The following is a 26908-nucleotide window of genomic DNA, read 5'->3' as shown; positions in this document are numbered from 1 at the left end:
AGACAATTAATTTGACGTTTCATAAGAGCCTGCAAAGGCCTATTTGAAATAAAAACAATTTGATTTTGATTTTTAGACAATAGTCTATTCTGTTCTGGTCTTGTGCACAGACGATAAAACATCACACAATGTTTCCAGAAAATTCTCCGGAGCGGGAGGAGTGCGGCGAGGCGGTTGGAGGCGACAGTGCTGCCCCCGACGAGCAGTAGCAGCCATTACATGACGTCACACTCACCGCCGCTGTATCGTTTTAACTGAGTAGTGCTCTCTCAGCAATACTAGTGTGCCTACCGATTGGAGGAAAAAGATTGTTAGGAATGACGTCATTTTATCTCGTATAAAGAACAATTTTTGGGCCGGACCCGTGAGTGGCAGATAAAACGTGCGGAATAGAGTAAGAAAGAGCGCGAAACGCCATATTGTCGCCATAATCGCTGTCTTAATGCGGTACTAAGCGCCTATTGTCAAAGATATGAATAGGTTTTAACCAAAGTACTCGTTAAAACGATACAAATCACGCAAGTCGACTGAGAAACATGACTAGAAAACTAGCCATCATAGTTTTGCTTACATTACATTGACAGACACCCATGTCTCTAAATGTCAAATAAAACATTTGACAATCTGGACTTTGAATTTGACATTTCATACAATCTCGACTGCATTGAACATATCTATTAGTTTTTTTATGCTAATAGGCCGTCATACTTAGTGGAAATATACTTAAATAAATTACGTGCAATATAGCAATAACAGGACTTTTTATTAGTTAAGAAATGTAACCGACAATGTCATTTTCCCTGTTGTTTTAAAACATTGTTTTCAGATTGAATTTGTAATTTGTAAATAGAACTGTTGATAAATTGCTTATAATACGTGCTTTATAAAAACTCCACAACACAAAATGAACAAGAAATGGCATCTTATAAGCAGGATAATGTCTCCGAATCGTTTGCGAACGATGCCTGCAATATGAGTTCATGTTCATCATGAGACCACAAATAAATGACTTGATACCAAAATGTCAAAAACAAAATTGAATGGAGTTACTATAATAATTTAATTAATGTTAGAGTAGCTACATGTAAGTCGGTGTTAAATTTTAATGTCAGACATCTTGAAATTGCAATTAGGCAAGCTAGCTTCCTCCATTAAAACTTCGATATTCGCCATAAGTTTGACTGTGTAAAATTCCTAATACTGTATTACTAAAACATTAATTAAATTAAAAATAAAATCGTTAAGCATTATAATCCTATCCCTTCCTTGCTTGAAAACTGTTGAAATATAAACCTATGTATTACCTCGAGTTGTAAAAAGCCTGTTTTAATTTGATGTTAGACGTTATGTATTTGTAAAACTTTACGTGATGTTTACAAAGTTAATGCATTTTCTATAAGTTTGTACTACAAACTACATAGAATAATATTGTGTGACTTTTAAACATTAAATAAAATTAACTAGTTGTTAGGATAACGTTTTAGAATAGATAAATGCTGATGTCCGATATCAAACCATATTTTTAGGGCTGATGTTTGTATTGATATATCGATGTGGTTTTCGACTTGAAATGTCAAATTAAACTTGACAATTCGAGGTTAATTTTACATTTTAAATTGACATTACCGTTAGGATTTACCAAAATGTTGGTCTCTTGAAGGTTACCTTATAAATTACTAGTCCATAGAAGTAGGTATGTTAAGCTTTTGTAAATTTAACGCTATTTATATTCTGTGACACAATATCTCACAGAACACTATTGATGTTAAAATAGATTTTTGTGTAAAACTAATTGTAAGACTCGTATCGGTTTAGTTTGGGATGTTGGAGGTTCTTTGTAAATAATTGTAAACTTAATGCGAGTAAACATAAGGTAGATAATTGATAGTTTGGGACAGTTTCCGGTCAGGGCTGGCCGGCTGCAGCACGCGATGGCCAGTCATTCGTAAGCTGGCGTTAGATGTTAGGCAGTGTGTATGGAAAGTATTGGTGTTGAGCACGGTATGTACCTAGACAGTAAGGCATCAATGGTTTCCAAAAACTTCGGTTCGTAGAGTTATTAACGAATATAGGACCCTATGAGTATAAATAAAGAGTTTATTTTTGCTTAAGCTTTAAGGTATTTAGAATTTCGATTGCTAAAGATAAATATTTTTTGTATGATCACCTCATTGAGTATTTATAATATTTATATTATAATGTAAGCTTTTTGGGCGTAAATTATATCTTTAGTTCCGCATTTTGAAGGCTCAAATTTAAAGTCCACTAGTTGTGTCTTTAAGATATAATTTGACAAAGGGCTCTGATTGTAAAATAGAAGTCTAACTGTCAAAGATATTAAGAACTAGACTTTAAATATTGAGCGATGGTCTACACTACCATCACAATATAATTTAAAACCCATCAAATCGCTAACCTCATTGTTACAAGGGTGTTCGGAACACATTGAGCTTTCAATAATATTATATATTTATACGTAATATTCAAACCGCTGATATTTAAATTAGATTAAAACAAAACCTAAATTCGGCCATTTTACATGCATAAAATATAAAATAAAATGGCTGACGAGTTGCCGTTGGCAGCTTATGTAGATTAGAAGTTTCATAAGGAGAGTTGTCATGAAAAAGGGAATTGGGACCCATGAAAAAGATTTTCGAATTAAATTTGACCTTACCGCAGTTGAAGTTTACTTATGGTCAAAGTTGGAAGACTTCAGTAGGTACCTATTTCAACTATGGAAGGTGAAATGAGTTCCAAAGTTACTCGAAATGTATTATTAATTAAAAGTGTTTTTGTGTCTGTAACACTTCGACAAATATATAGATAACTTAATAGTTTATAAAAGGGAGGGAATGACCTTTGAATATCAGCTAGACAAGATGACATAACGCTAAGGTTAGTAGGTTCACCGATGACTCAAAATGTTTGAACTTGGCACTGACTTTCAAATAACTTTCAGAAAATTAGCATATTCAAAGGTCATTCTCTTTCAATAGAATTAAGGCATTCGACTTAGAATATCACAAAATAGCTTCAAAGTATATTTCAAATATTAGAAAAAATCTGTGTCGCTTCACACTTATATAAATATAATGATACACTGAGCTGTTCTATAATACGTAAAGATAGTGTTATCACACTCTAATGCTAAGTAAAAGTCATTATTTATACAAAAATATATGAATATTTTAGAGTTGGGTTCATATGGGAACAATTGGACTGTTTCCCGAGTGGTCGATACCCAGTCGTTCTTGTATGAGTCCACTTGGCGCCATAACGTGACATTGCAAGCTTCAACGGCCTTTTATCGGATGAAGTATGTCAATATTTTCTATAAAAAATAAACGTTTATGTAGTTTATTAGATAGCTTGTGAATTCCTGTTTTCTAGCTCACTGTTGAATATAAACGATCGGGAAGATGTTATATACAGTCATCGCTTTGACAGCTTAAAAGCCTTCAAACTGTGGCTTTTAATGAATACTTTTGTGAAATTAATAAAAAAATATTCATACACATGTGTTTTGTTTTCTTTAGAATGACTTGAATTTGGAACCCTTGCTTGGAACCCTTCTGAACCTAATAAAACGACTAACACCGCAATCAATTATTTTTTTACAGTTTATAAAAGATAAAGATAAAAAATAAATAAAAGATATGTTTGGTTGTGTGAATTAAATACATCATATTCATTATAAATATTTATTCATAATCGTTACATTGGGCATAATTTGGAATTTAGGATTTCAACTCACTCAATCACAAAAGAAGTTTTAACGTTTTATTTTAAACAAAATAAAACTACATACATAAATATCATATTATTTTCATCTGCGTTTGTGTAAAAATATCTTACTGCTCCACAACTCTTGATTTTGCGCATCTAGCAGTTATATGTGACAACTACTAAAATGCCTTTAGTTATTAAAACAATTATCATTAATAGTACAATCATGATTTAAATCTTAACTTTTTGGCGTAATTTCACATATTTTAGGCCTAGGAAATAGTAATACCAATTGACAATATTGTCTCAATCCTAGAAGATCTTACAACTTATGAATATAGAAGATAAAGTAGTTTTTACTGAAACTATGTACTCAAAAGTCGTTCGCAGTGTTGCTTACACAAAAAATATCTATCGTTCTAAATTATTTCAACATGCAAACGACAGTTGAAAAAGTGGAGCAGCATTCTTGTTGGTGTTTGTCGTAAAACTAATAGCTTTATTATACAAAATACGTGTTTCTATACAAACTTAGTTTATTTATCAATAAAATTAAACATCTTTTTTGTCTAGCACGTGGGTCCAGAGATATGACGAAAAAGAAAATCATTATGAAGACAGTTAAATGAAAAGGCAAAAGATAATTTGAAAAAACAATTTTTAAGGTACTATTTAAAGTTATTGATTAAATAATCTGAAAGGAACTATTTTGCATTTTAATAAAAATCACATTTAAATAAAAAATTCAAGCAGTAAGTATTAAGGTAAAAATTAAGACAATGAGCATGCAATACGGTTTAAAAAAAAACACAAAATAACTTGAAAAAATAAAACAAAATATTCCCTGGACCCGACAAAAGCAAAAAAAATGCCAAAATCGACAATAATAGTCTTGATAAGCGCATCACTAGGGTCAATTATGTCGATAAGCAGATAAAAATCGACTTTTCTTTTTATCGATATATTTGCTATCGACATAATAACGTGCTTAGACAACTATCGCGAGTTTATCGATGTCGGTAGATCGTGTATCTTGATAATTTGACAACATTGGTGCATATTGTTAACAGTGAGATAATTTAACGAAAATAATACTTTCAGAAAAGAATTTAATATATATTTTGTGGTAACTGAATAAATTGAATTGCTATTTAGAATAGATTTATTGGCACTACTGCTTAGTTTACTACTCTAGTTTCGGAGCTATTAACAAGAAAAAGTTTAATTTCAGAATATTTTGGTGGACTTAAATGTCATAACATACAAAGATCAAAATTGAAAACCTCCTCCTTTTTGGGACGTCCGCTAAAAAGTAATGCATCACAGGTTTTGTTGAATTTTAAAGAAAAAATTAACAAAACTTGTGTTATTCCTTATTATTGAACTTGTATTTTCAACAATGTCCCACATGTACTTTTCAAGTTCTAAGTAGAGCAAATATTTATATGTAACAAATAAACTAAAAACTGTACTGATTTCAAAAAACAATCACTTACCTGGGGCTTGATTTTGCTAAGTTCATGTGTGACAATTGAATCTCAATAGCAGTTTTAACCGTAACGGGCATTCTGCTACTAATAAGACCAATCGTATTTCAATGACATTTCATCGGTTTGTCATTGGTCTATCATTTAGTCTAAAGGATAGTTTACGATTATTTAAAAGAAAGAATAGTGGAAGACCACATACGCTTTAATCGTAATTGAGTCGTGATTGGACATCAATCGTATGTAGCTTAAACGAAATTAGCAGTATCGAGACCCTGCTTAACATAGGCTATATTATATCCTGATACGAGTAGTATTTTCGAGTGAAATTGAACGAAAAAGCTAGTAAGACAAATAAATGACCAAGGCAACACGACCTACCGAATGGAAAAACCGCGTGTACAGTATAAATTGAGATACCGGTAGTGGCTAGTTCGGCTGAGATATATAGTATCTTCATGTAACTATTACAACATCCTTGTGATTTCAACAGCGTCGACGCATCATCCTGGAACAATATTGAATAGATAATTAAATTAAGAAATACAAGGTATTAATAATTGTTTTTTGCAGTGACACGCAGTATCCTGCCTAGCCTTTATCCAACTATATTGGAGGCTTCAAGTCTAACCAGTGTTAATAATTCTGACTACCCCGAAAACTGCCAAGGGTGTAAAAATGACAGCCCACCAATTTAAAACACAGCATTTTAAAATTATATAAATATGCCTACTATTCTTACTACAGAACACATTTCCCTATAGCTAAATAAAACTATTATTATTTTTCAAGTAAGATAGTCTTTCAGTAAATAAAATTAAAATAATAATGTTTTCTCACCTGTGATGGCATTACATCCATCCATTTTGTTCAAAGAAGTGCGTTCTGTACTGAAACAAATGAAACGTCTATAGACAAGGTGCTATGTTTCGTTTTATCCAAAATTATTTATTTACAAGACATTTACTGTCTTACCACAAAAACTTTTAAACGCCAGTTTATGCCTTGTCTAAAAAAATGTCAAATTATGACGTTGACATATGGTTCATTTTGCAGCCAAAATTTTATTAGACAAGTGTAAAACAGGGTTTAAAGTTTTTGTAGTAAAGGCCTTAAATTTTATGAGGGTGCTTAACTTCTAGGTATGTTAGGGAAAAGCTTTCATACCGCTACCAGATCCGATTTAAAAAAATATTTCTATGTTAGATAGCTCGTTTATGAAGGACCCTATTATAGAGGGGCGCGAAGTAGATACCACGGCGCGTGGGCAAAATCACGTTGGTGAAAGCTAATTCATTAATACAAAATAATAAAAAGGAATCACAATTTCTAATAGGTTTAGGGACCAACTAAAGTCAAACACCCTCGTCATGTTACAATTTGGAATGGAATACAAATATGATCACAAAAATGTTTTAGTCACAAAGATACACAATACACATAATGAAATGGATATTAAAGCATTAGTACACATTGACAAATATGTTTCTACAAATGTTTTACATTTTTATTTCAAATTCTAGTATAGCTAAAAATGACTTACAAATAAGTTTTAACCCATAATTGACTCTATAAAGCTACATTTATACAGAATTATCTAAAAAAATATATATTATCCTAATTGTAATAAATTACGAAAGGAAGAGGGTTTTTTTTTTTAAGATAAACAGTATAAATAACAATGTGTATATAATATAAGCGTTTAAAATTTTTTTACATTCTATTCTATAGTGTTTTACATATGTACCTATGTATGTATATGATTACAAAGTGCAAAAATGATGAGCATAATTATATGTACAAAGCATAGCGCGTGAGGACGTGGCGAATGGTTGGAACGAGTTACATTATTTTAAATTCATCCTCCGAGCCTTTTCCCAATCATGTTGGGGTCGGCTTCCAGTCTAACCGGATTCAGCTGAGTACCAGTGCTTTACAAGAAGCGACTGCCTATCTGACCTCCTCAACCCAGTAACCCGGGCAACCCGATACCCCTTGGTTAGACTGGTGTCAGACTTACTGGCTTCTGACTACCCGTAACGACTGCCAAGGATGTTCAATGACAGCCGGGACCTACAGTTTAACGTGCCATCCGAAACACAGCCAATGGTGTCTAAGAATACTTAGAAAGTACATACAAACTTAGAAAAGTTGCATTGGTACTTGCCTGACCTGGGATCGAACCCGCGCCCTCGTACTTGAGGTTGGTCCTTTACCCACTAGGCCACCACGACTTTACATTATTTTAAATTATTTATTTTATATTGTTTTATTCTTTTTATTTTTAGAGAAACACCAATATAAAACAGGCCCAAAATAGTGTGTATTTTTACATTACAATCTTCACTGCAGAAAACACTCGTTACAACCTAGTTAGAAGCTGTACAAGCACAATGACGAACACAGAGTAGTAGCTAAATGGAGTTTTCACAGTTGACTACAATGTAGACAAATCGGGATTTTGTATGCAATTAAATTGGATCATACAATTGCTATAGAAGTTAAGAGATTTAAAAAAAATGGAAGCTAGTCAACCAAAGGACTTGTTTTAATGAAAGAATCGGGTTAGCAATTTATGCAGATTCATTTCATTATAAGTTACAATTTATAAAAATAATACTGTATTATAAGTTCACCTCAGTGCAGTACAATTTTCAACCCCGACTTTTAACATCCGCTTTTTATTTTGAGAGTAGTATTTTTACTAAGTACGTTGAAAACTCCATATGCTACAGTATCCGTGGCGCTGCGTGCACTTACAGCTTGTCGGAGTTGGAGGCGTCGTCGAAGGCGGCGCGGGGGAAGGCGGGCTGGCTCGAGCACCGCGAGTGTTTCGCTAACAGACATAAACAGCACGCTTACCCTTCTAGTTTCATTTATTCTTTACCCCCATGTAATATCATTATCATCTCCCAAGCCATTTACCAACTATGTAGTACTGTCTCTCCTTCTTCCGAGCCCTTTCCCAACTGTGTTGGGGTCGGCTTCCAGTCTAACCAGACGCAGCTATGTACCAGTCAGTACCCAATACCCCTTGTATGGGTGTACTACGCCCAATCGAATGACAAATAATCGAATGCCAATTGATCGACCACTATAAATCGAAATTCTAAATACTCGAACATTCATAATATCGAATGGTTATTAAATCTAACATTCAATACATCACGCAGTCAATACATCGAGTGTTCAAAATATCGAATTTTCGTTTGATCGAGCGTTAAATGCATCGCATATTCATCCTATCGAAAAATGTATATTTTTTATACATACAAGAAAAACTCAAAATTTATTAATAAATCACATTTTAATCTTTAATTCTTATCTTTTAAAGGTACATTTTAAAATTTTGTGTGAATTGAAAAGGCAAACGCGGGATTGGGAAGACCAACTTTACAAAAAAGAGGCAAAAGGGATGATAATGCGATTGAAAAAATGTTAAATAATAAAAACTACATTAAAATTTATAAATTATTCATAAATTTTGATTTTTCTTGTATTTATAAAAAATATAAATTTTTCGATAGGATGAATATGCGATGCATTTAACGCTCGATCAAACGAACATTCGATATTTTGAACACTCGATGTATTGACTGCGTGATGTATTGAATGTTAGATTTAATAACCATTCGATATTATGAATGTTCGAGTATTTAGAATTTCGATTTATAGTGGTCGATCAATTGGCATTCGATTATTTGTCATTCGATTGGGCGTAGTACACCCCCCTTGTATTGGGTTGCCCGGGTTATGAAAGTTAGGAAACTTCACAACAATTTATTAACAAACAGGGGATGCTACCTATGTATTTGCGGCGTTCATGTTAATGTATTTTTCATGTTGATATTTCTGCTAAGATGGTGCTCTCTTTTACCATTAAAAAGCTCATCATAAGTTAAACGATTTCCCTTTAAAACCCTTTGGCAGTCAAAGCCTTGAATAATATAATTACACTAAGCACCCGATAAATAAATTATTGATTATAAAAACCATTTCCAAATACTCTTATAATCTCATTAGGAATTAAATAGCAGATATACAGTTCTTTATATTGGTAGCCTAAAGCCCAATTTCCCATAATTTCAGCCTATAGTATTATATTTTATAATAGGTATAAAAGTGAAAACGATAATTACCGTTTGTGATAACTCCTCCATACGAATTACTGTTGAACTTTGTAGGTTCTTGAGAATGCTGGAAAATACAAAAAGATAATGTTAATTTCTAGTTAGTAAAATACATAATTATATCTATGATAAATAAATTTACTATGAAAAATCTATTTTCCGACACAAGTTGAAACAATCGTTTTTATAGTATGATGAATTATTCTTTGAAGACTACAATTTGTTTTCCATTGAAAAGTGACACAGAAAGGATGATTTCACGCTTTAACTTATTTATTAGCAAATGCATATAGAACATTACATTACTAATGAAATTTTGTAGGTATGGATGTTTATTTCTTTTTCAAGCAAAAACTACCAAATGGATTTTGGTGAAACTTGGCGGTAATAGGTAAAGTTTGTATAATAAAATAACATACTTTTTTATGTGACAGAATTTCTCACCTCCATCTCCCTAATATTTCTCATAATGGTATCAATTTCATCGTTAGTAGGCTCTTCACTGTCACTCTTGCGCACTTCCTTATCCTTCCTACAATTGCTATTACTGAGTTTTTTGTTCGCGTCACAGTTCACACGGTTGGAAGGCACTGTCTCACTTTTATCACGTTTCTCACTTTTATCACTTTTTTCAGTCCTATTGTCTTCCACTAACTCAACGTCACTGCTACTATCGTCAACTGCTAACGGTTCTTGCTCACTTAAAGGATCAACATCCGATATTATAACAACATCTTTTTTCTTTTTGACTTCTGGTGGTCTTTTGTCTGGTTTTGCAAATGTTGGGGAGTGGTGTACAGGAACTAAGGCTGGTCTCGGGATGTTGTTTTCAGAGACCCTCATGCTTTCAATCTGCTTTTGAGGAATTTCTTCCTTTAACTTTGGACTGGGGTCTTTTTTGCTGGGCTGGTAACTGGTGTCTACATGTAACGGGGAAGCCACTCTCTTTTCTTTGATTTGACTCTTCTCTGATTTCTTACTCTTGTCCTTTTTAACCATTTCGTTCAGTGCTGCTGGTGACTTAACCCTTATGAAGCCTGAGTGTTTATCTGTAGCTTGGACATTATTGTTCAATTTTTTCTCAGGTTTAGGAGGGTTATTGGGTACCGGTGTAATAGTAATGCTGCCAATATTGTTCGGAGGAATGTATAGTTCTTCTTTCTTTTCAGTGTCTTTTTTATCTGGTTTCTCTACGATGAGATCTTTGCTGATTGAAAAGGTGTTCATAATATTGCCAAAGACTGAGTTTTTGCTGACTTTTGGTTCTTCAGTGTCAGTTTTATCTGGTGATGGTTTACTGGTGGTAGTGGTGACGGTGAGCGAGCTTGGGAACGTGATGGGTTCGGTAAAAGTGGTTGAAGGGAGAGTCTCGCTGCGTTGTGGTTGGGGTTCGATCCTGGGCGGTGCAGGTTCGGGCCGCTGTGTTGGTGGTTGCGATGCTGAGCCGAGCCGTTGACGTTTCAAGTCTGATACTTTGATTTCTTTGCTGAGACTGGAATTTAAAGATGGTTGGTTTTAGTTATTTTCTTTTAGGCAAGCTCCAAACTTATTGATGATATAATAAGCACAATAGCACGTTATTTTAGGGGTGATATATTTTAGCACTAAAAGTATTGTTGTTCCTACATGTCCAAATAAAAAATGTCTTTACATAATTAGTAGTAAATAATGAGTTTCAAAGACTCATTAAAATAACGATATTGGTGTCTACAATAGCAGTATTGTAATTTTTTTTTTCTAAAGGACAATGGGCACAAATATATGGGACCTGGTATATCCCACCAATAGGAATGTCATATATACCATTGGATAGGTCTTTTTATGTAGAACAATATTTACTATGACAGCTTTGTTGAAATGTTTGTCCGTTCTGAGATATAGATCAAAAACTGTGCAAAAGTTAGAACTAAGTAATCTATTGATAACTCAAGTTTTTAAAGGAAAATCTAAGTACTACCAAGTGTAAGTCTTGTAAGTGCTACCTGCTGTGCCCGTTAGGGTCCATAATTGTTACTATTAGGTATGTAGCATTTCAACCTTTTATAACAGACAAACAATAGAACAAAGCTGTCACAGTAAATATTGTTCCAATTAAAAAGACCTATCCAACGATATATATGACTTTGCTATTGGTGCGGTTTCTCATTACGCCCAAAATCCAGTTGATACAATAAAAGGTTGAAATGCTACATAATAGTAACAATTATGGATCCTAACGGGCACAGCAGGTAGCACTTACAAGACTTACACTTGGTAGTACTTAGATTTTCCTTTAAAAACTTGAGTTATCAATAGATTACTTAGTTCTAACTTTTGCACAGTTTTTGATCTATATCTCAGAACGGACAAACATTTCAGCAAAGCTGTTATAGTAAATGTTGTTCTACATAAAAAATGCCTATCCAATGATATATATGACATTGCTATTGGTGGGGTATACCAATCTGCCCATTGTCCTTTATCATATCTTCTAAGGCCTACTCTTGACTGCTAATAAACTTTTTTCTATAAATCAATTGTTGTTTTGTTCAATTGGTTTTTGTGAAAATGGGCCTGAGTCTTGTAGACCTTTTTTCTAAATGAATAAAAACCAGTATATTAGTATAGTGATGAGTATATAGGGTAGGTACTGTACTCACTCGGCCTGCCTGAGCAGCGTGGGCATGCGGACAAAGCCTGCCGGGAATAGTGGCAGCACCCGCGCGTGCAGCAGGCGGGCCGCCGGGGCCCCCGCGCCTGCCAACCTGGATGCATAAAAATATGGCTTTATAAACTGTTACTAATATTAGTTGTACCCTGTGGGTGTAATTTTAGAGATATGAGATACATTATCAAAGAGACAATTTTCATGCAGCCGAGCCTATACCTGACACGTATTTCCTCAAAACATGATTTGTTGTCTCATCGAATACGAGCGGCGCGAAACACATCTTGAATATAGGTGTCGATTGTATGGTAACTGTTTTTTTATGCATATGCATAAAGGCGGGACCTTTGCTTCACGTGTATATGCATAAGAGTAGGTATAAAAGTAGCATAAAACTGGTATTATAACCTGCATCCGAGCTTCAATTTATTGCCTACTGAAATTAAGACTATTTTATTTTTATGAATTTCCGCAGAGAAATGTGCCTCATTCCATAATTTACCTTCTCACTCTGTTAATACCAAAAATATGCGCGAGATACACTCCATACTCATATATGAATAAAAACTAAAGTATAATTTTAGTTGTTCTACTGTACCTAGCAGCTCTAGCGAGCAGTGCCCGGCTGCGTGCACACCAGGGGAAGCGTCGCTTGGGGAGACGCTTCTCCACGTGCGGGGCGCCTTCTGCTGCCGACGCTATCTGGATCTTCTTCCTGTAATGTTTATTGAGAGTTTCTTATTGTTAGATAATATTGAACAAGTTATAATTTTAAATAAATAAAGGTGGTAATATACATATATCATGCAATGAACATCTGGAAATTAATACATTACATACAATATAAATTGCAATCATTCACTAAGTTAAATAAAATACCCAAAAACTATTACACAAAATCTAATATTGTATTTGTAATTCACTTTTTCTACTACAATAAACAAAGTTAGCAGCAGAAACAATCTTTTAACGAATATTTTTTTTATTGGAATAAACACAATGAATTTTATAATAACTGACCTCTCTTCTTGTACTCGTTCACACTCAGCATTATAGTTAGCTATCATAGCCGGCGTGCGCTCATCTATTAATGCTTTTAACCTGGAAACAAGAAGTTATTGGCTGTAAGTATTAATTAACATTTTGAAACCGATAAATGTTCTTTTTAATTTATACTCAACTGTATTTAAAATTTCACAGTGGGCAACTCGCAGATGAGTTTTTGCTACATCAGAGATATAAATATTTACCTACATAAAAATATCAGTTCAATTTACTTTTTTAAACTTTAATCTTTTTAAACTTTTTTTAATCTTAGGTTATGAGAGGCATAAACCAATAAACGGAATAATCCATACTAATATTATAAAGCTAAAGAGTTTGTTTGTTTGAACATGCCAATCTCAGGAATTTTGAAAATTCTTTCAGAGCCCAATAGGCAGGCTATAGGCTACTTTTTTGTCCCGGTACGGGAAGTAGTTCCCACGGGATGCAGGTGAAAACGCTGGCAGAAGCTAGTTAACTATGAAATATTTTCAAAAAGGCCCTTACCTAAGTAAAGTCTCAACAATCATAGCCTCCCTCTGTTCAAAGGTGAGCGTGTTGGGATCAAAATCTTCTAAGTCATCATCAACTTTACGTTTGACGTTACGCTGTGTTGTTGACGCAACTGTTGATGACGCAACCGTTGATGTAGATGTTGAGTTGGCAGTGTTGGCTGTCGCTGTTGTTTGTTGAGCAATTGTTGTTGTTGACGCTGCTGTAAATGGAAGAATGAATGAAGTTTGTGTAAGTTTTTTATTCTCATTAATTTGATTGAGTTACATACGACATAATCATGATGCCCTCCTAGCCGATTATCGGCTAGGGCGGCTGTTCTCATGTAAGGAGATTAGCCAACTGTGCAGGACATATTATAGTGCACAAGCATTTGCGCAGACACAGGTGCACTCACTATTCCTTCACTCTCATAGCCCGATGGGACGGTAATCCGACACGACCGGAAAAAGATCAGGCGCAGGACCGACATTTACGTGCTTTCCGATGCACGGATGTATCAATCGCCAGCCGATAGGCTCCGGGCTGCTCTGTGAGATTATCTAAAACCCACGAAGCGATTTCGGGATTCAAACCCGAGACCCTGTGCTCAGCAGCCGCGCTTGCGACAGCTAGACCAACAACAAAATAAGTATTCAAGGACAACTAATGTATAATATAGAAAAACATTTATATTTACATGTAGTAGGCTGTGTGTGTCGATGCTGCAGCTTCGCACGAGAAGTCCCGAGTGCGGCGGCCGCCCGCGACCATGAAGCACTGCTAACACTTGTAGAACTACCCGACAGCGCCGAACTTAGTCTGACAAATATAAAAAAAATACCTATGTAAGTATAACAATGTCTATGGGGTCAATAAAAGTAAATATATATTATCATAAAAAAAGAAAACTTTAAACTATTATACATATAGTTCTCGTATAACTTGTTAGTGGTAAATAAATTCTAAGCCTATTTCAAGGTTTGGATAAGTGTCTACTTTTATGAATAGACTTATTCTCCATCACGTGGCCCAAAGCGTTGCGCGCTCTGTCAGCCGCTGATACTAAGATGTTCCGTGTGTTCTTAAAACTTTTTAAACTCCCCAATGGTATATAGGTTTTAAGCAGATTAACCGATTTAAGATCATGTTCCAGCCTTATATATTAAGATAATTCACCATAGAATTTTAAATTACTTTTTTCATCTCTAACTAAATTTTTTGATTAATTGTACATACCTGACAACAAACTGTTCTGAAAGTGCCATGAGCTGTTTCCTAGACGTGGCGGGGTTCTGCGCGAGTGTTCGACTGACGAAGCTTTCCAGAGACTCTAAGGCGGCAGCGACGGGCGCCGGCAATTTCGCTTCCACTTTCATTTCTGTGTCCCTGTGGATTACATGAGTTGATTAATTTATTAAACGGTTTTATTTAGCTTACCCTGTTTGTTTTATTATTTATTCTTGGGTCAAATTTAGTAATTCAAATTTAAGTACCTTGCTGTTGTCAGATTGATCTGAAATTTGGTACACACCTTTAAGTCCGATGACAATACAATATACTAATATCAATAACATTGTAAATCCAAGATGGCCGCCGGTACAAAATGGCAGATTATATATTTTTCCACAACCCCCTCAATATGGGTATCAAATGAAAGGGCTACTCAAGTAGAATACTGTCAGCAACCCCAGCGGGACCCAACAGGGCCAAGGCCTGCCTGGGCTGCGGGATTGTCCCGGTACATAAAAGGCCTACGACGAAACACAACGGTTTTTATTAGTCAGTAAGAGTCTGGCACTCCCTCATCGCTGCTGACCCATATATAGAATGAGGAATATTCGGTAGGCATTTTCATTAAATACTAAAAACTAGAAAATAAAAAATCGGTAAAAAAACTTTTAAGTTAAACGGTTTTATCTTATGTGCACTGAAAACTAGAAAATAAAAAAAAACTGTTACTTGCCTATAAACCTACATAGGTGGTCCCGGTCATATTAGACTAAAATAAAAACGTGGGGGCCCTCTGAAATCCTACCTATGGCAAAGCATATCTTTATACTTTGGTAGATCGTGAGCTCGGCGTTCGCTGGTGAAGCCGCTACGGCTGATTTATTGATTGTCAAAATGTCCAGTTACGATTATAGTAAGTAGAAATCCACACCAATTATACCTCTAGAAGAAAGTATTACAGCAATAGTTAGGTAATGGGCCCCACGTTTTTATTTTAGTCTAATATGACCGGGACCACCTATGTAGGTTTATAGGCAAGTAACAGTTTTTTTTTATTTTCTAGTTTTCAGTGCACATAACATAAAACCGTTTAACTTAAAAGTTTTTTTACCGATTTTTTTAAGTAACACATATAACGTGTAATTGTAAAGGTTTGCATAATAAAACTGGTAATATTTGAATGAAATAATGGCGTAGACTCAACGCCAGACCTTTTGTCCGCCAGCCCACGAAGCTATTTCGCTCCGATTTGGGGATCGAACTCTAGACCCAGTGCCCAGCAGTCGCTCTATGCGACTACTCTACTTGATCAATGAGGCAGATTCAAAATTCAAGGTATGTAAGTACTATGTAAAAAAAATATTTCAAAGAGACCATACAGATTCTTACGAAAAGTCAAGTTGGTTGGACGGTTATAAAGGCTGGTCTCGTGGAGAAGAATCAGTAACTACAGGGACACATTTCTCAAAAAAAAAAATAGTGAGTAATCATCAGATAACAAAAAAAAAGTTTGTAATCATACAAACTTTATTTTCACAGCAATACTTACCTGGAGCTGTCAGAAGTGATGGCGTTTTCAGAACTGGGCGCAGGTTTAGATGTCAGAGAGTCTGACTGAGATGTACGTGAGTCTGCACTTTCGCCCTCACCATGAGCGTTGTCTGAAACGTAGTTATTGTTATTATGAAGGTAAAATGTAAATAATTATAAAACTCATCTATACTGATAAATATAACGAGGAAAAAAATATATAATTAATAAAAAAATAATGGATAAACTAGTAGTTTGTAGTAGTTCTTACGGTACGTGGGTTAAACCGCGGAAAAACAGCTAGTTTATACATAATAAATAAATTGTTTATGAAATAAAACATACCATCGGAAGTTTGTTTCCCAGACGTAGCTGCTGAAGAGTCAGTGCGCCGCACTTTCTTAGCTTTCTTCTTTTCAATCTTCTTATTTTTCTGTTAATCACAAATAATAACAATTATTTTATTGAATGACCAACTTTTAGGGAATTCCTACTATCATCGTTATTATTTCTGCTGTAGATATTAGTAGCAATAATGTTAACTATCATTTATTGCTGTATTAATTATTAATACTTTACCAAGCTATACACTAGATATGATAAACTAATAATGTGGTCAGTAATATGACTTCAGTACAAGCGCGACAAGATGTTGGTACAAAAAGGTACTATGGTACCAGTAGTATTATACAGTAACAAATAGGTGCCGAAATAGTATGTTTAATAACAAATTCACATAACCATAGCTAACTGGCAGCTTCCATAGCATGACATACATCCTGCAATATCACTCTTATCATAAAATTACATCCATGTAGTTAAAATGTATTAATCTATATACCTTCTTCCGATGTTCAGTATTGTGTGAATCCACATCACCGTTAGCAATGGCTTTGGGATCCTTTACATCCTGACTGGACTCGGAGGAGCTCTCCGATGACTCTTCCTCACTACTGCTCGATGAGATGCGCCTCTGTTTAAGAAATAAAAAAACATTAATATAGTATGCACACAAAGATATACTATATAAGTAGGAGGCATTCCATTATTTGCATGTGAAGAGAAGTTGCTGAGCTGAGCAGTTTATTCCTTTTTTGCAGCATAAATATTTATGAAAATTTGAAGGGAGAAGCACTGCTGTTTTGGAAGCTGGCCGTCTTTTGCAAAATTGGACTTAAAAAAACTACAGATTTTACTTTTTTATTCCATTACTGTGTTATTTGACTGGATTTTGAAGTATAAAGGCGAGATTCCACCAAGGATCAGAGATCCTTTATAAATTACTCTTTACTCTCTCCTCTTCGCTCGCTCAGTAAAATAAATGAAGGGCGGGCGTTTTGGGGGCTGTCTTTTGTTTTGACGTTCGAAAAGTGCTGATTTTCAGCCTACTTTGAATAAATGACTTTTGAAATCCGTGAGGAGTGAACTTCTACTTCCTACTTTAAAAATTACTCTACTCAGCAAGGGTTCTGTGAAGTCCAGGTCCATATGTCATTAAAATCAGCATTTTTACAAACTCACCTTATTTCTCCTGCCGGGTTCAGCATCGGATATGGCGGACTGGTTCTCAGGCACACTCTTGAACTCCAGAGATCCGCAGTTGATGTAAAACCCGCCGTGTAACGTGTCGCACTCCGGAGGGATCATCTCATCGTACTGGGAAGAAATAAAAGGGGTTAAATTGTAAAATTATGGTGAAGAATTTGGTGTTTTACTTTACTTTTCTTGTATATGAGAATGAGAATTTGGTGAGAACGCGCATTTGCGAGGTATTAACGATTTCTCGTACAAAGTATGACAATTTGAGGTAGATATGTCATTTCAAAAGTGTAGTTCCTACTGAGACGATTTTATAAAGATTTTTTTTCACAAATGTATGATCATTAAACCAATGAGAATTTCAGAAGCAAATTAGACTGAAATACCAACATTAAAATAATTAATTATCCTTCTGGCGCAGTGGGGTAATAAATCACATTAGCAATAATAAGCATTCAGTTATTATGTACCTTCCTAACGTTTTATATGTTTGAAGGAAAAGTACCTACATATATAATATATATGTATAAGTATTACCTACAAAAATCTCAAAGAGGGTTATTTCAAAACAGTCAATAGAAAGCTAATGCTAAAACGGGATATATTCTGGAAACGAATGAGCTATGCAGCCTTTCGCTCCAAAATGGAGTTATAATGTCATATGCGGATGACACTGCTCTATTGTTTTCAGGCAAGTCAAGAGCTGAGGTGTATGATATTGCTCAAAATGGTTTTGACGTTGTGACTAAGTGTCTCCAGAATCACCTCCTAACATTAAACGCAGATAAAACCAATTACGTTTTATTTACAATTAGAAACAATAACATACCACTTAGTAACCTAAACATTCACGCACATATTAACTGCACGTATGCTGACAATGCATGCTCTTGCCCCACTTTAGCCAAAGCTGACCAAGTAAAATATCTAGGTGTTACGATTGACTCAAATCTAAATTTCCGTAAACATATCGAGTTACTATGTACGAGAGTACGCAAATTAATATATGTATTTAAAAATTTACGTAATATTGCCGACTACAAAGTAATAAAACAGGTTTATTTAGCTTTGTGTCAATCTATTCTTACATATTGCATAACTTCTTGGGGCGGTGCAGCTAAAACAATTTTACTCCCATTAGAACGTGCTCAAAGAGCAATTCTTAAGGTCGCTACCTTCCGCCCTTTTCGATTTCCTACGCACCAACTCTACACAGCATGCGATGTGCTTACAGTGCGGCAATTATATATTTTAAACATAGTGCTACACCAGCATACTGCACTTCCTTTTGACCCTCTGCCTTCGGACAAGAGAAGGAAGGACTTAGTTTGCATAAAGCCTCAAATCAGACATGCCTTTACTAAGCGTTTTTACGTGTTTTTAGGACCTCTTCTATATAATAGGCTTAACAAAGTACTGAGTTTCTATAGTTTAAGGTATAAAAAATGTAGTAAGATGTTGTCAGAATACTTAGTGACACTGAATTACACAGACACAGAACAACTTCTAGAAATTTTGTTATAATATTTAGTCTGTTCTACTTGTTAATGTTTATTTTTGTATTATTCCATAGATATAGTTATATTATGTGTACTAATTGTATGCTAAGCTTAGTTGTGTAGTTATTTATTGTAATAGAATATATTTTCGTTTTAACTAAAACTTTCTGCCATAATGAAACTGGATTGTAAGTGATGACCTGAAACACAGGTTTAAATTAAACCTAGTTCGGGCGGTCCACTATCAAATAATGCATTTTCCGAATCTATCGTTATTCATATTCTAGTTCTAGTATATTTGTAAGCACATTAATTGTATCATCCTTGTAACAGGAAAACTTGTTTCTGTTGGATTAGTGTTCTTTTTTGTAAACATTATTTTTTAATAAATTTTATTTATTATTTATTTATTTATTTATATTTATTATATTCCGGTGCGACAGTCCCAACTGCTAGTCTAAAATACCGTGACCCAAATACTACCGTTTTGGCTTACCACTTAATTGCTTTGATTACGTATTGTGAAGTTGGTTATTTTTAACCCTTAACGCATAATGAGGTAAGTTTTGGCCGGTAAGTGTGTCTGTCTGTGACGTGTGAAAAGCTATGATCTCGTTTATTTATTTATTGCAAAAATGTATACAGTTACAGAAATCTCTTCAAGTGACAGAACGGTTTGGATATGTTTATTTGAATGTAGAAGTTTCTAATTCTGAGGATTGGTTCTCTTTAAAATTCAATAGCAGAATAGAGGAAAATATTTTGTCCTGAATTTATTATGGAAAAGTGGAGAAGAAATTCATGAATGCACCTAACAGACGATAGAAATAAGTAACTTGCATATTATTTAATAATTATTTTTTTCAAATGTCTTACCCCATGTGTGTTGTCGATGAAAGAATCATTTTCATCGTAGCCCGCGCCGATGTCCGCAAAATCGTCATGTTTCGACCTGCCCTTGCGGCCATATGTGCTCTTTCCGCCCTGAAATATTTTATATAAGGAATATAATTATAGCACATGTACCATTTTTCTAATTTAATGAACTTTAATTAGCCGTAGGATGTCTAATACTGAACAGGGTTGTTCTATCAACCTATCTCGATTTTAGTACAAAGAAAAAACATAAAAGAAACTCCTGCTGTTTTGAAGTCGATTAAAATCGAATTAATCCATTTATTTTATTTTATTTAGATTTAAAAAAATAGTGAAATGTAGTTTGTAATAAGTGATTTGCTGTTGAGGCCCAAAGAACTTGCAAAGAAAATAGTAATTATTAGTAAAGATTCATCAAAACCTAACAACATTTACTAATCATTTTGAGACATTTGTTTTCTAAGGAAAAAGTATTTCAGAGTAATTAACTTTAGTCATTTGTTGCTCATAAAGGGATAAAGCCATTTGGTTTTTTATAATTAACATTATGGTTTCCTGTGCTTCTACACACTTATGGCTATGTTTTACATTATAATTATACCCATATTTACAGCAAACTAATAATCAAAAGGAAACTTACATATTTCTGTTCAAACTTCCTGGCAATGCGTTCCACATCATCATTGTTCTCTGAGAACGGGTCCAGCCCTGCTGTCTTACCATTTTCTCTCTCTACTCTCTTCTTCCTCTGAAACAGAATAATTCAAAATTTAATTAATAAAAAACATTATTTAAAGTAGTTTTATTTTTTAAATCAACTGGTATCAAAACACTGCCCACTACCCGCCTTCTCTACACATCCTGTATTTTATAGTGAAAGAAAAAATTACCACCATAAATTAACTGTAAGTTAATTTTTCTTTCACCATTAGAGGATAATTAACATTCGATTTCCTTAACAAAACCCTAAATGACATCACGCAAATGTGATGATCAATATACCTACCTACAATACTTAGCAAGAAACAGTAGTGAGTCAAAAAACCGTTGAAATGCAACAGTGAATGACTGTTAGAATAAAATTGTGCCAATCGGTTGCCATGTCAAAAAGTTTTCACGATCGCCTATCTATGAAGGTAGGTATACCTAGTGCTCGAAGTTGGCGGAAGTTAAAGATAGTGGCTATTCTGACAGCGTGAAACCGACAGCGTTTTGTATGAGAATAGAATAGACAGAAAGCAATAGGTTTACTTTTAGCACACCTATTTTAGTCATGAAAATAATGTGGAAAAAAATGAGAATCACTTAAAAACCTACATAAAAGAAATGTAATATATTTTTGAGGATGTTTTTTATATTTTCTGCTATTATTTTATAGTATCCGCACAATCAAACTCTTTTCTGCTTGTTTAAAAGTTTTAGATTCAAAATTGTCCATAGTCAATCATGTAGGTTATATTACTAGACACTGGTACCTAAAGATTATGCTAGAAGCTAAATCTAAGCGAACACTGTTGTATAATAATGCTGTTACGCCTTAGTAGGTCAAGAACCTTATTTATGATGACTATGTATGTGGTATGTATTTACAGTAAGTATGCATTTACAGATATGTGCACTATAAACCATGTAGGATTCTCACGTTGTCATTGATGTGCCAGATTATGAATGAACAGGTCATTTTTAATTTCTACTGGGAACAAATTGTTAGCATAATTTACCTTTGGGAACTTATCCATTTCTTGGTAAAGAAAACTATTTGATAATTACTTATTTATGCTTGTTTTTAAGCGAAAAGATCATCATGATAATTTAATAACTTGAAAATTATAAAATGTTTCCCAGTAATAATACTAAAAGAAAGTCGGAAGACCAAACATTTCACAATTAGTTTTGGCACCTTTTCAAAATTATAATCAGCTCTCGTGAAAAAAATACTGATTCCGTTATTAGCATGTTTTTCTGGTGATCTATTGAATATTGATACAATCATAAAGAAAAAGTTGAGAGGGGAAAGTAGTTATTTTTTCTTATTTCATTACTCAGCTGCATACGGTTAGACTGGAAGCCAACCCAAACATCATCATCCTCAGAGCCCTTTTCCCAACTATGTTGGGGTCGGCTTCCAGTCTTACTGGATGTAGCTGAGTACCAGTGCTTTACAAGGAGCGACTGCCCTATCTGACCTCCTCAACCCAGTTAACCAGGCAACCCAATACCCCTTGGTTAGACTGGTGTCAGACCTGAAAGCCAACCCAAAGGTAGTTGGAAAAAGGCTATGCAGATGATGTTAACCATGGATATGTCATAAAAGGTGATAAATGATACTGATAATCCATAATTCATAATGTCTATAGAATATAAGCTAATGTCTAACTAGGTCAGCTATTCATGAATTAATCATGGTACTAAAATTAACTTAATGCTGCGAGAACCCAAATCTAGATTATAAATATTTTTCTAATCAAATAATGGCTAGGCTAAAACTGAATTATTTTTTACAAGCATTAAATTGGACTGGAATCTTACAAAACCAGTCTGTTGATACTTGTTTTCAAGGTTTTTGTAGGAGTTTATTACTTTCCAAAAATGTTATTTACATAGCAATTAGCAGTCTAAAAAGCAGGGGCTGTTTTTCAATTACTTTAAAAATAAAAATGCACTTTTAAAACTCTCATCCAAAACTTTGTGTTTTCCAACAGCAGCCTGGGGGTTAATTGTAGACAATTCTTGTAACAGTAAAAAATCTTCAGGGCATTTTTCTCTATGAGAATCTCAATTTTTTTTATTCTGACACTTTAATTTTTGGGTACAAAATGTTTGAGACTTGAATGATCTAATTTGAAAACTTTTTAGTACACACTGCGTTATTATGCATAGGGTATGATTATTACTATCATGTCAATCTCACAGATATTTACTTGTAAATTACTTAGAATTTATTTTTAAGTACTGTGTGGAATGTCTTGACCTTTTTAACCTTTCCATTTAGATAATACTTTTAGTCTTAAACTGAGAGAAACTAAGACGTCTTATTAATAATTCGCAAAAACAATAATGTGGGCTTATGGTAATTTTTATAGGTAACATAAAACAAAAGATGTCACATGATTACCAACCAATAAGACGGTTTGTGACGTAAAACTGTGCTCTGATTGGTTGAAATTTGCATAAGATTTCACCTTGGTCTATTTTCAAGTGTATTGAAATTTATAGATTACTGTTATCTTGTCATATAAGTAATTTAATCAGTTATTTTCATACAATAAATTGATTAGTTGCATTTACATAATCCTTGTTGCATGAATGAGAAAACAAAAAAAACATTACACTCAAATTGTGCACCTCCTTTTTTAAAGTCGGTTAAAAAGAGAAAGTGTAAAGGCGCAGTGTATAGACAATTGTTAATGTAAAACGCGATTCAAACTGTTTTTTTTCACAATAGCAGACAATACATTACAAAAAGTTGATAATTTTTAACACCTGTCAAATAATGACATCGTAATTTGAACTCTAATTTATAAGACATAAGGACTATTTTCAATTCCTTAGCGTATTTACATAGAAATTTTTATCCGGCGTTTTTTATAGATATAGGTAGGTAGATACAATTGAATAGTCTATTTACGTTATAGGTTGATAATTCTAAATAAACGTTTCGTGGAATACGTAAAAAAGATCGATTTACTACGTGGCCTTGACAATCACATGAGTGAACCCACGCTAAACGCCTACTAAGGTAATAATAATAACATTATCGATGAAAAAAAAAACCTTCACATTTTACATGTGAAAAAATTAATAAAATAACACGTTTAATCTTGTTTAGACAAATAATAAAAATATGGTACCTACTTATTCGATATTATTATCATCGAATGAATCATTTACACAATTACATCACCATGATTCAAATAATCTAGCTAAGTGGGTGAGGTCTACCTAGGACAAAAATAACAAAATAATGGCCCATTGTTATCTTAATATTCACATTTCCCACTTTTGAAAGGCCTACGTGTACGTGACCCACTGGGCACTAAGCGAACACAGACCTTCCTATACTACACAAATGAAAAGGACTCATTTCCACAAAAAAAATAATACTCATAAACATTACTTATATCTGTAAGCAGAAACACCGCGATAATCCCAACTAACATTCACCAAACAACAAAAATATAAACAGTTTATTTACAAAACATTATACAAACAAAAGCTATTCAATAATAGACGTTATTCCATTGACATAACGGCGATAAAAGCGCGCCATTATTGGCAGAAGGCGCGCGCGCGAAACTGCACGCACACAATTAAAAAAAACAACCAGCATCCAAAAAGTTTCAACTAACCTGTTTCATAAAAACGAAACATCTTACCGCCATTACTAACCCAATACTGCATCGCGAAAAACCTAAATGTGTGATAACACTACCTACATAATCCGTTTTTAAATACATATACCTACCTACTTAAACATCCCACAAAATACAAAAATACATTAAAACAAAAAAATACGTCCTCAAATTGCAACACATACAAATCCTAATCAAATATTTACTCACACACACATGCGCGCGCAAACATAAATACATAGTGCACTCGTACATAACCTATGCACATTATATACTCATTATACCCATATCGATTGAGAATAAAGGCATAGGAAAATAAAAAAGCTCACAAAGAAGCAAAGGTCGTGATACGATCTGCCAACGCGTGCATTTTGCAAGCGAAACCCAACTTGGCAACATTGCAGATCAAGTTTGAAAACAAATACATAACCAAACATTCTATATACGCTCGCAATACATAATAAATAACCCCTTCTATCGGTTAAATTTAATCTCATTATCCTAATAATGCGTTAGAGCAGTACAACGCTACGCAACCTAGTGTATCTGATACCTACACGCATTCTCTATCTCATATTATATGATAAACATACCTATATACCACTTATATACACTCCAATTGCAAACATATGTTCATACTTTCATTTACAATGTATTTTAATTAAATCATAATAATGTAACCTAAAATCATACTTTTTACCGGACACCGTATACAAATTGGCAGGTTATCCTAGGTCATTGGATTCAAGACTTTCGCGTGTTATAATGATATCGTACGCAATGCATTATCGTCAGCACTCATTATACAAGTTATTTATATGGCATAACAGTGCAAAAATTATTCATATTGGAGCAAAAACAACTTTAATCATAACGTGTTAGCGATCAAAACATTGCTCTCGTAAAATGATGTTCTAAGCCGACAACGAACTTCTATGATTGTTGCAAACATGGCGACCGCTATCTGAGCTTCTCGAGCAGCCCGTGGACGCAAATTCATGTCACAAACCTAATACAAAACCGTGTAACGTAAGCAAAAAATATCCTAAAACGATTTCAACTGGACCCTACAAAACCGGCCATAGCCGCTGTCCAGACAATCTTTGTGCTTCGAATTTTTTTTAGCTGATTCCCTGCACTACAAAGAGCTGGAAAACCAGTATGGTTGCGTAAATTGCTATGATTTTCTGTTATAACTTACCTCTTCTGCAATGACTAGTTCCTTGTAATTCAGCTCCGGATATTTACTTTCGTTGCTTTCATCCAAATTTATAGTTAATCTCACTGTTTTGTTCACATTATTCTTTGCACTTTTTGGAGCACCCACTGTTATAAGAGTAGCACGTTTAGGGTCCGACATTTTCCACCAAATTCGAGTATAAAATGATTTTTTTCAAAGCATGACACGACCTGCATTTTCAAACTGTGTAGCACATTGCCACCATGTTGGTATTCATTGTTTGGGTTGTGAGCGCCCCGGTTGGAATGCGAACTAAACGCATTGTTTACTACATTTTCCGATAGATGACAGGTAAGTTTTTGTATCAATGCTGAAAGATGTCGCTACTTTCGCACGAATTATTTTATGTAATGATACAATTACGAACAAAAGAAACCCTGAAACTTTAAAGAATCATCATTACAAAAATTTACTACCAAAATATTTCAAATATAATTACAATATATACTTAATTACAGCTTTAAAATGAACAGTAAAAAGATTGTAACTTCCTTCCGCTTTTAGAAATTTGTTGTTTAGATCGTTTCTTCTTAATGCAACAGATGTCGCTTATTGAAACAGGGAACACCAGCTGATCGCTGTTTTACCGACTTCCACAGATAAAATTCGGGCAAACTTGTCAGCCTTTTATAAATTTAAAAATAAATAAACTACTTATTTTTAAAATTAGCTAATTAAATGTTATAACACATTACAATAATTGTGTTTTATAATTTATTACTTATTTTTTCCTGATTCCTTATTCATTGTTGAGTACGGCGGCATCTATATGAAAATACAGAAATTAATTGACTAACACAAATCGAATGCTTCAAAAACTAGTCAATATAGTGTTAAGATGGTGCTGGAATAAATCATCAGTGCATAAAAAACTTTTGAAACCTAGGATTTCTTTTGACAAAAAACATGTATTCCGTTTTCCATGGTGTCGGTTCTAGTACTTAGTAGGTAGAATATGAGTAAACTCTCAATCCCGTCTCATAGTCCAATATGAAGACTGGCATTTCAAAAAGATGGGTAAGTAGGTACTTACCTATGATAGATAGATAGATAGATTATTCTTTATTGTACACCAAGACACAACACAGGACATCACAACATACAAAAACA

The 26908-nt window shown here is 34.1% G+C and overlaps 2 protein-coding genes across 10 annotated transcripts in view; one reads left to right on the top strand and one right to left on the bottom strand.

Moving 5' to 3' along the window:
- The window catches only part of LOC110373926 (protein Fe65 homolog), a 69865-nt gene extending 66345 nt beyond the window's left edge, over positions 1-3520 (top strand). For all 6 annotated transcript variants that reach the window (XM_064039595.1, XM_049841664.2, XM_049841665.2 and 3 more), the window contains one exon: positions 139-3520. The gene's annotated coding sequence lies outside the window, so the exon portion shown is untranslated. The remainder of the gene's footprint in view (positions 1-138) is intronic.
- A 170-nt stretch (positions 3521-3690) lies between these two features.
- LOC110373932 (yemanuclein) lies at positions 3691-26061 on the bottom strand. 4 transcript variants are annotated; one of them, XM_064039591.1, is made up of 18 exons: positions 25760-26061; positions 20847-20954; positions 20207-20314; positions 17814-17948; positions 17134-17265; positions 16638-16725; positions 16312-16423; positions 14769-14918; positions 14230-14351; positions 13545-13752; positions 13014-13094; positions 12592-12708; positions 11986-12090; positions 9791-10838; positions 9356-9413; positions 7977-8052; positions 6057-6106; positions 3691-5724 (listed from the first exon to the last, which is right to left on the bottom strand). In XM_064039591.1, the coding sequence occupies exons 1-18, from the start codon at positions 25916-25918 to the stop codon at positions 5720-5722; spliced, it is 2862 nt and encodes a 953-aa protein (XP_063895661.1). In that variant the 5' UTR covers positions 25919-26061; the 3' UTR covers positions 3691-5719. The 4 variants fall into 4 exon arrangements, with proteins under 4 accessions (XP_063895661.1, XP_063895662.1, XP_063895664.1 ...); XM_064039592.1 differs by having other exon boundaries at positions 6057-6101; XM_064039594.1 differs by lacking the exon at positions 7977-8052.
- Between the last annotated feature and the right edge of the window lie 847 nt (positions 26062-26908).

The sequence above is a fragment of the Helicoverpa armigera genome, chromosome 19 (assembly GCF_030705265.1).
Source record: "Helicoverpa armigera isolate CAAS_96S chromosome 19, ASM3070526v1, whole genome shotgun sequence".
Lineage (NCBI taxonomy): Eukaryota > Metazoa > Arthropoda > Insecta > Lepidoptera > Noctuidae > Helicoverpa > Helicoverpa armigera.
Note: the sequence above shows the minus strand (reverse complement) of the source record. Positions and strands in the feature narration are given on the sequence as shown.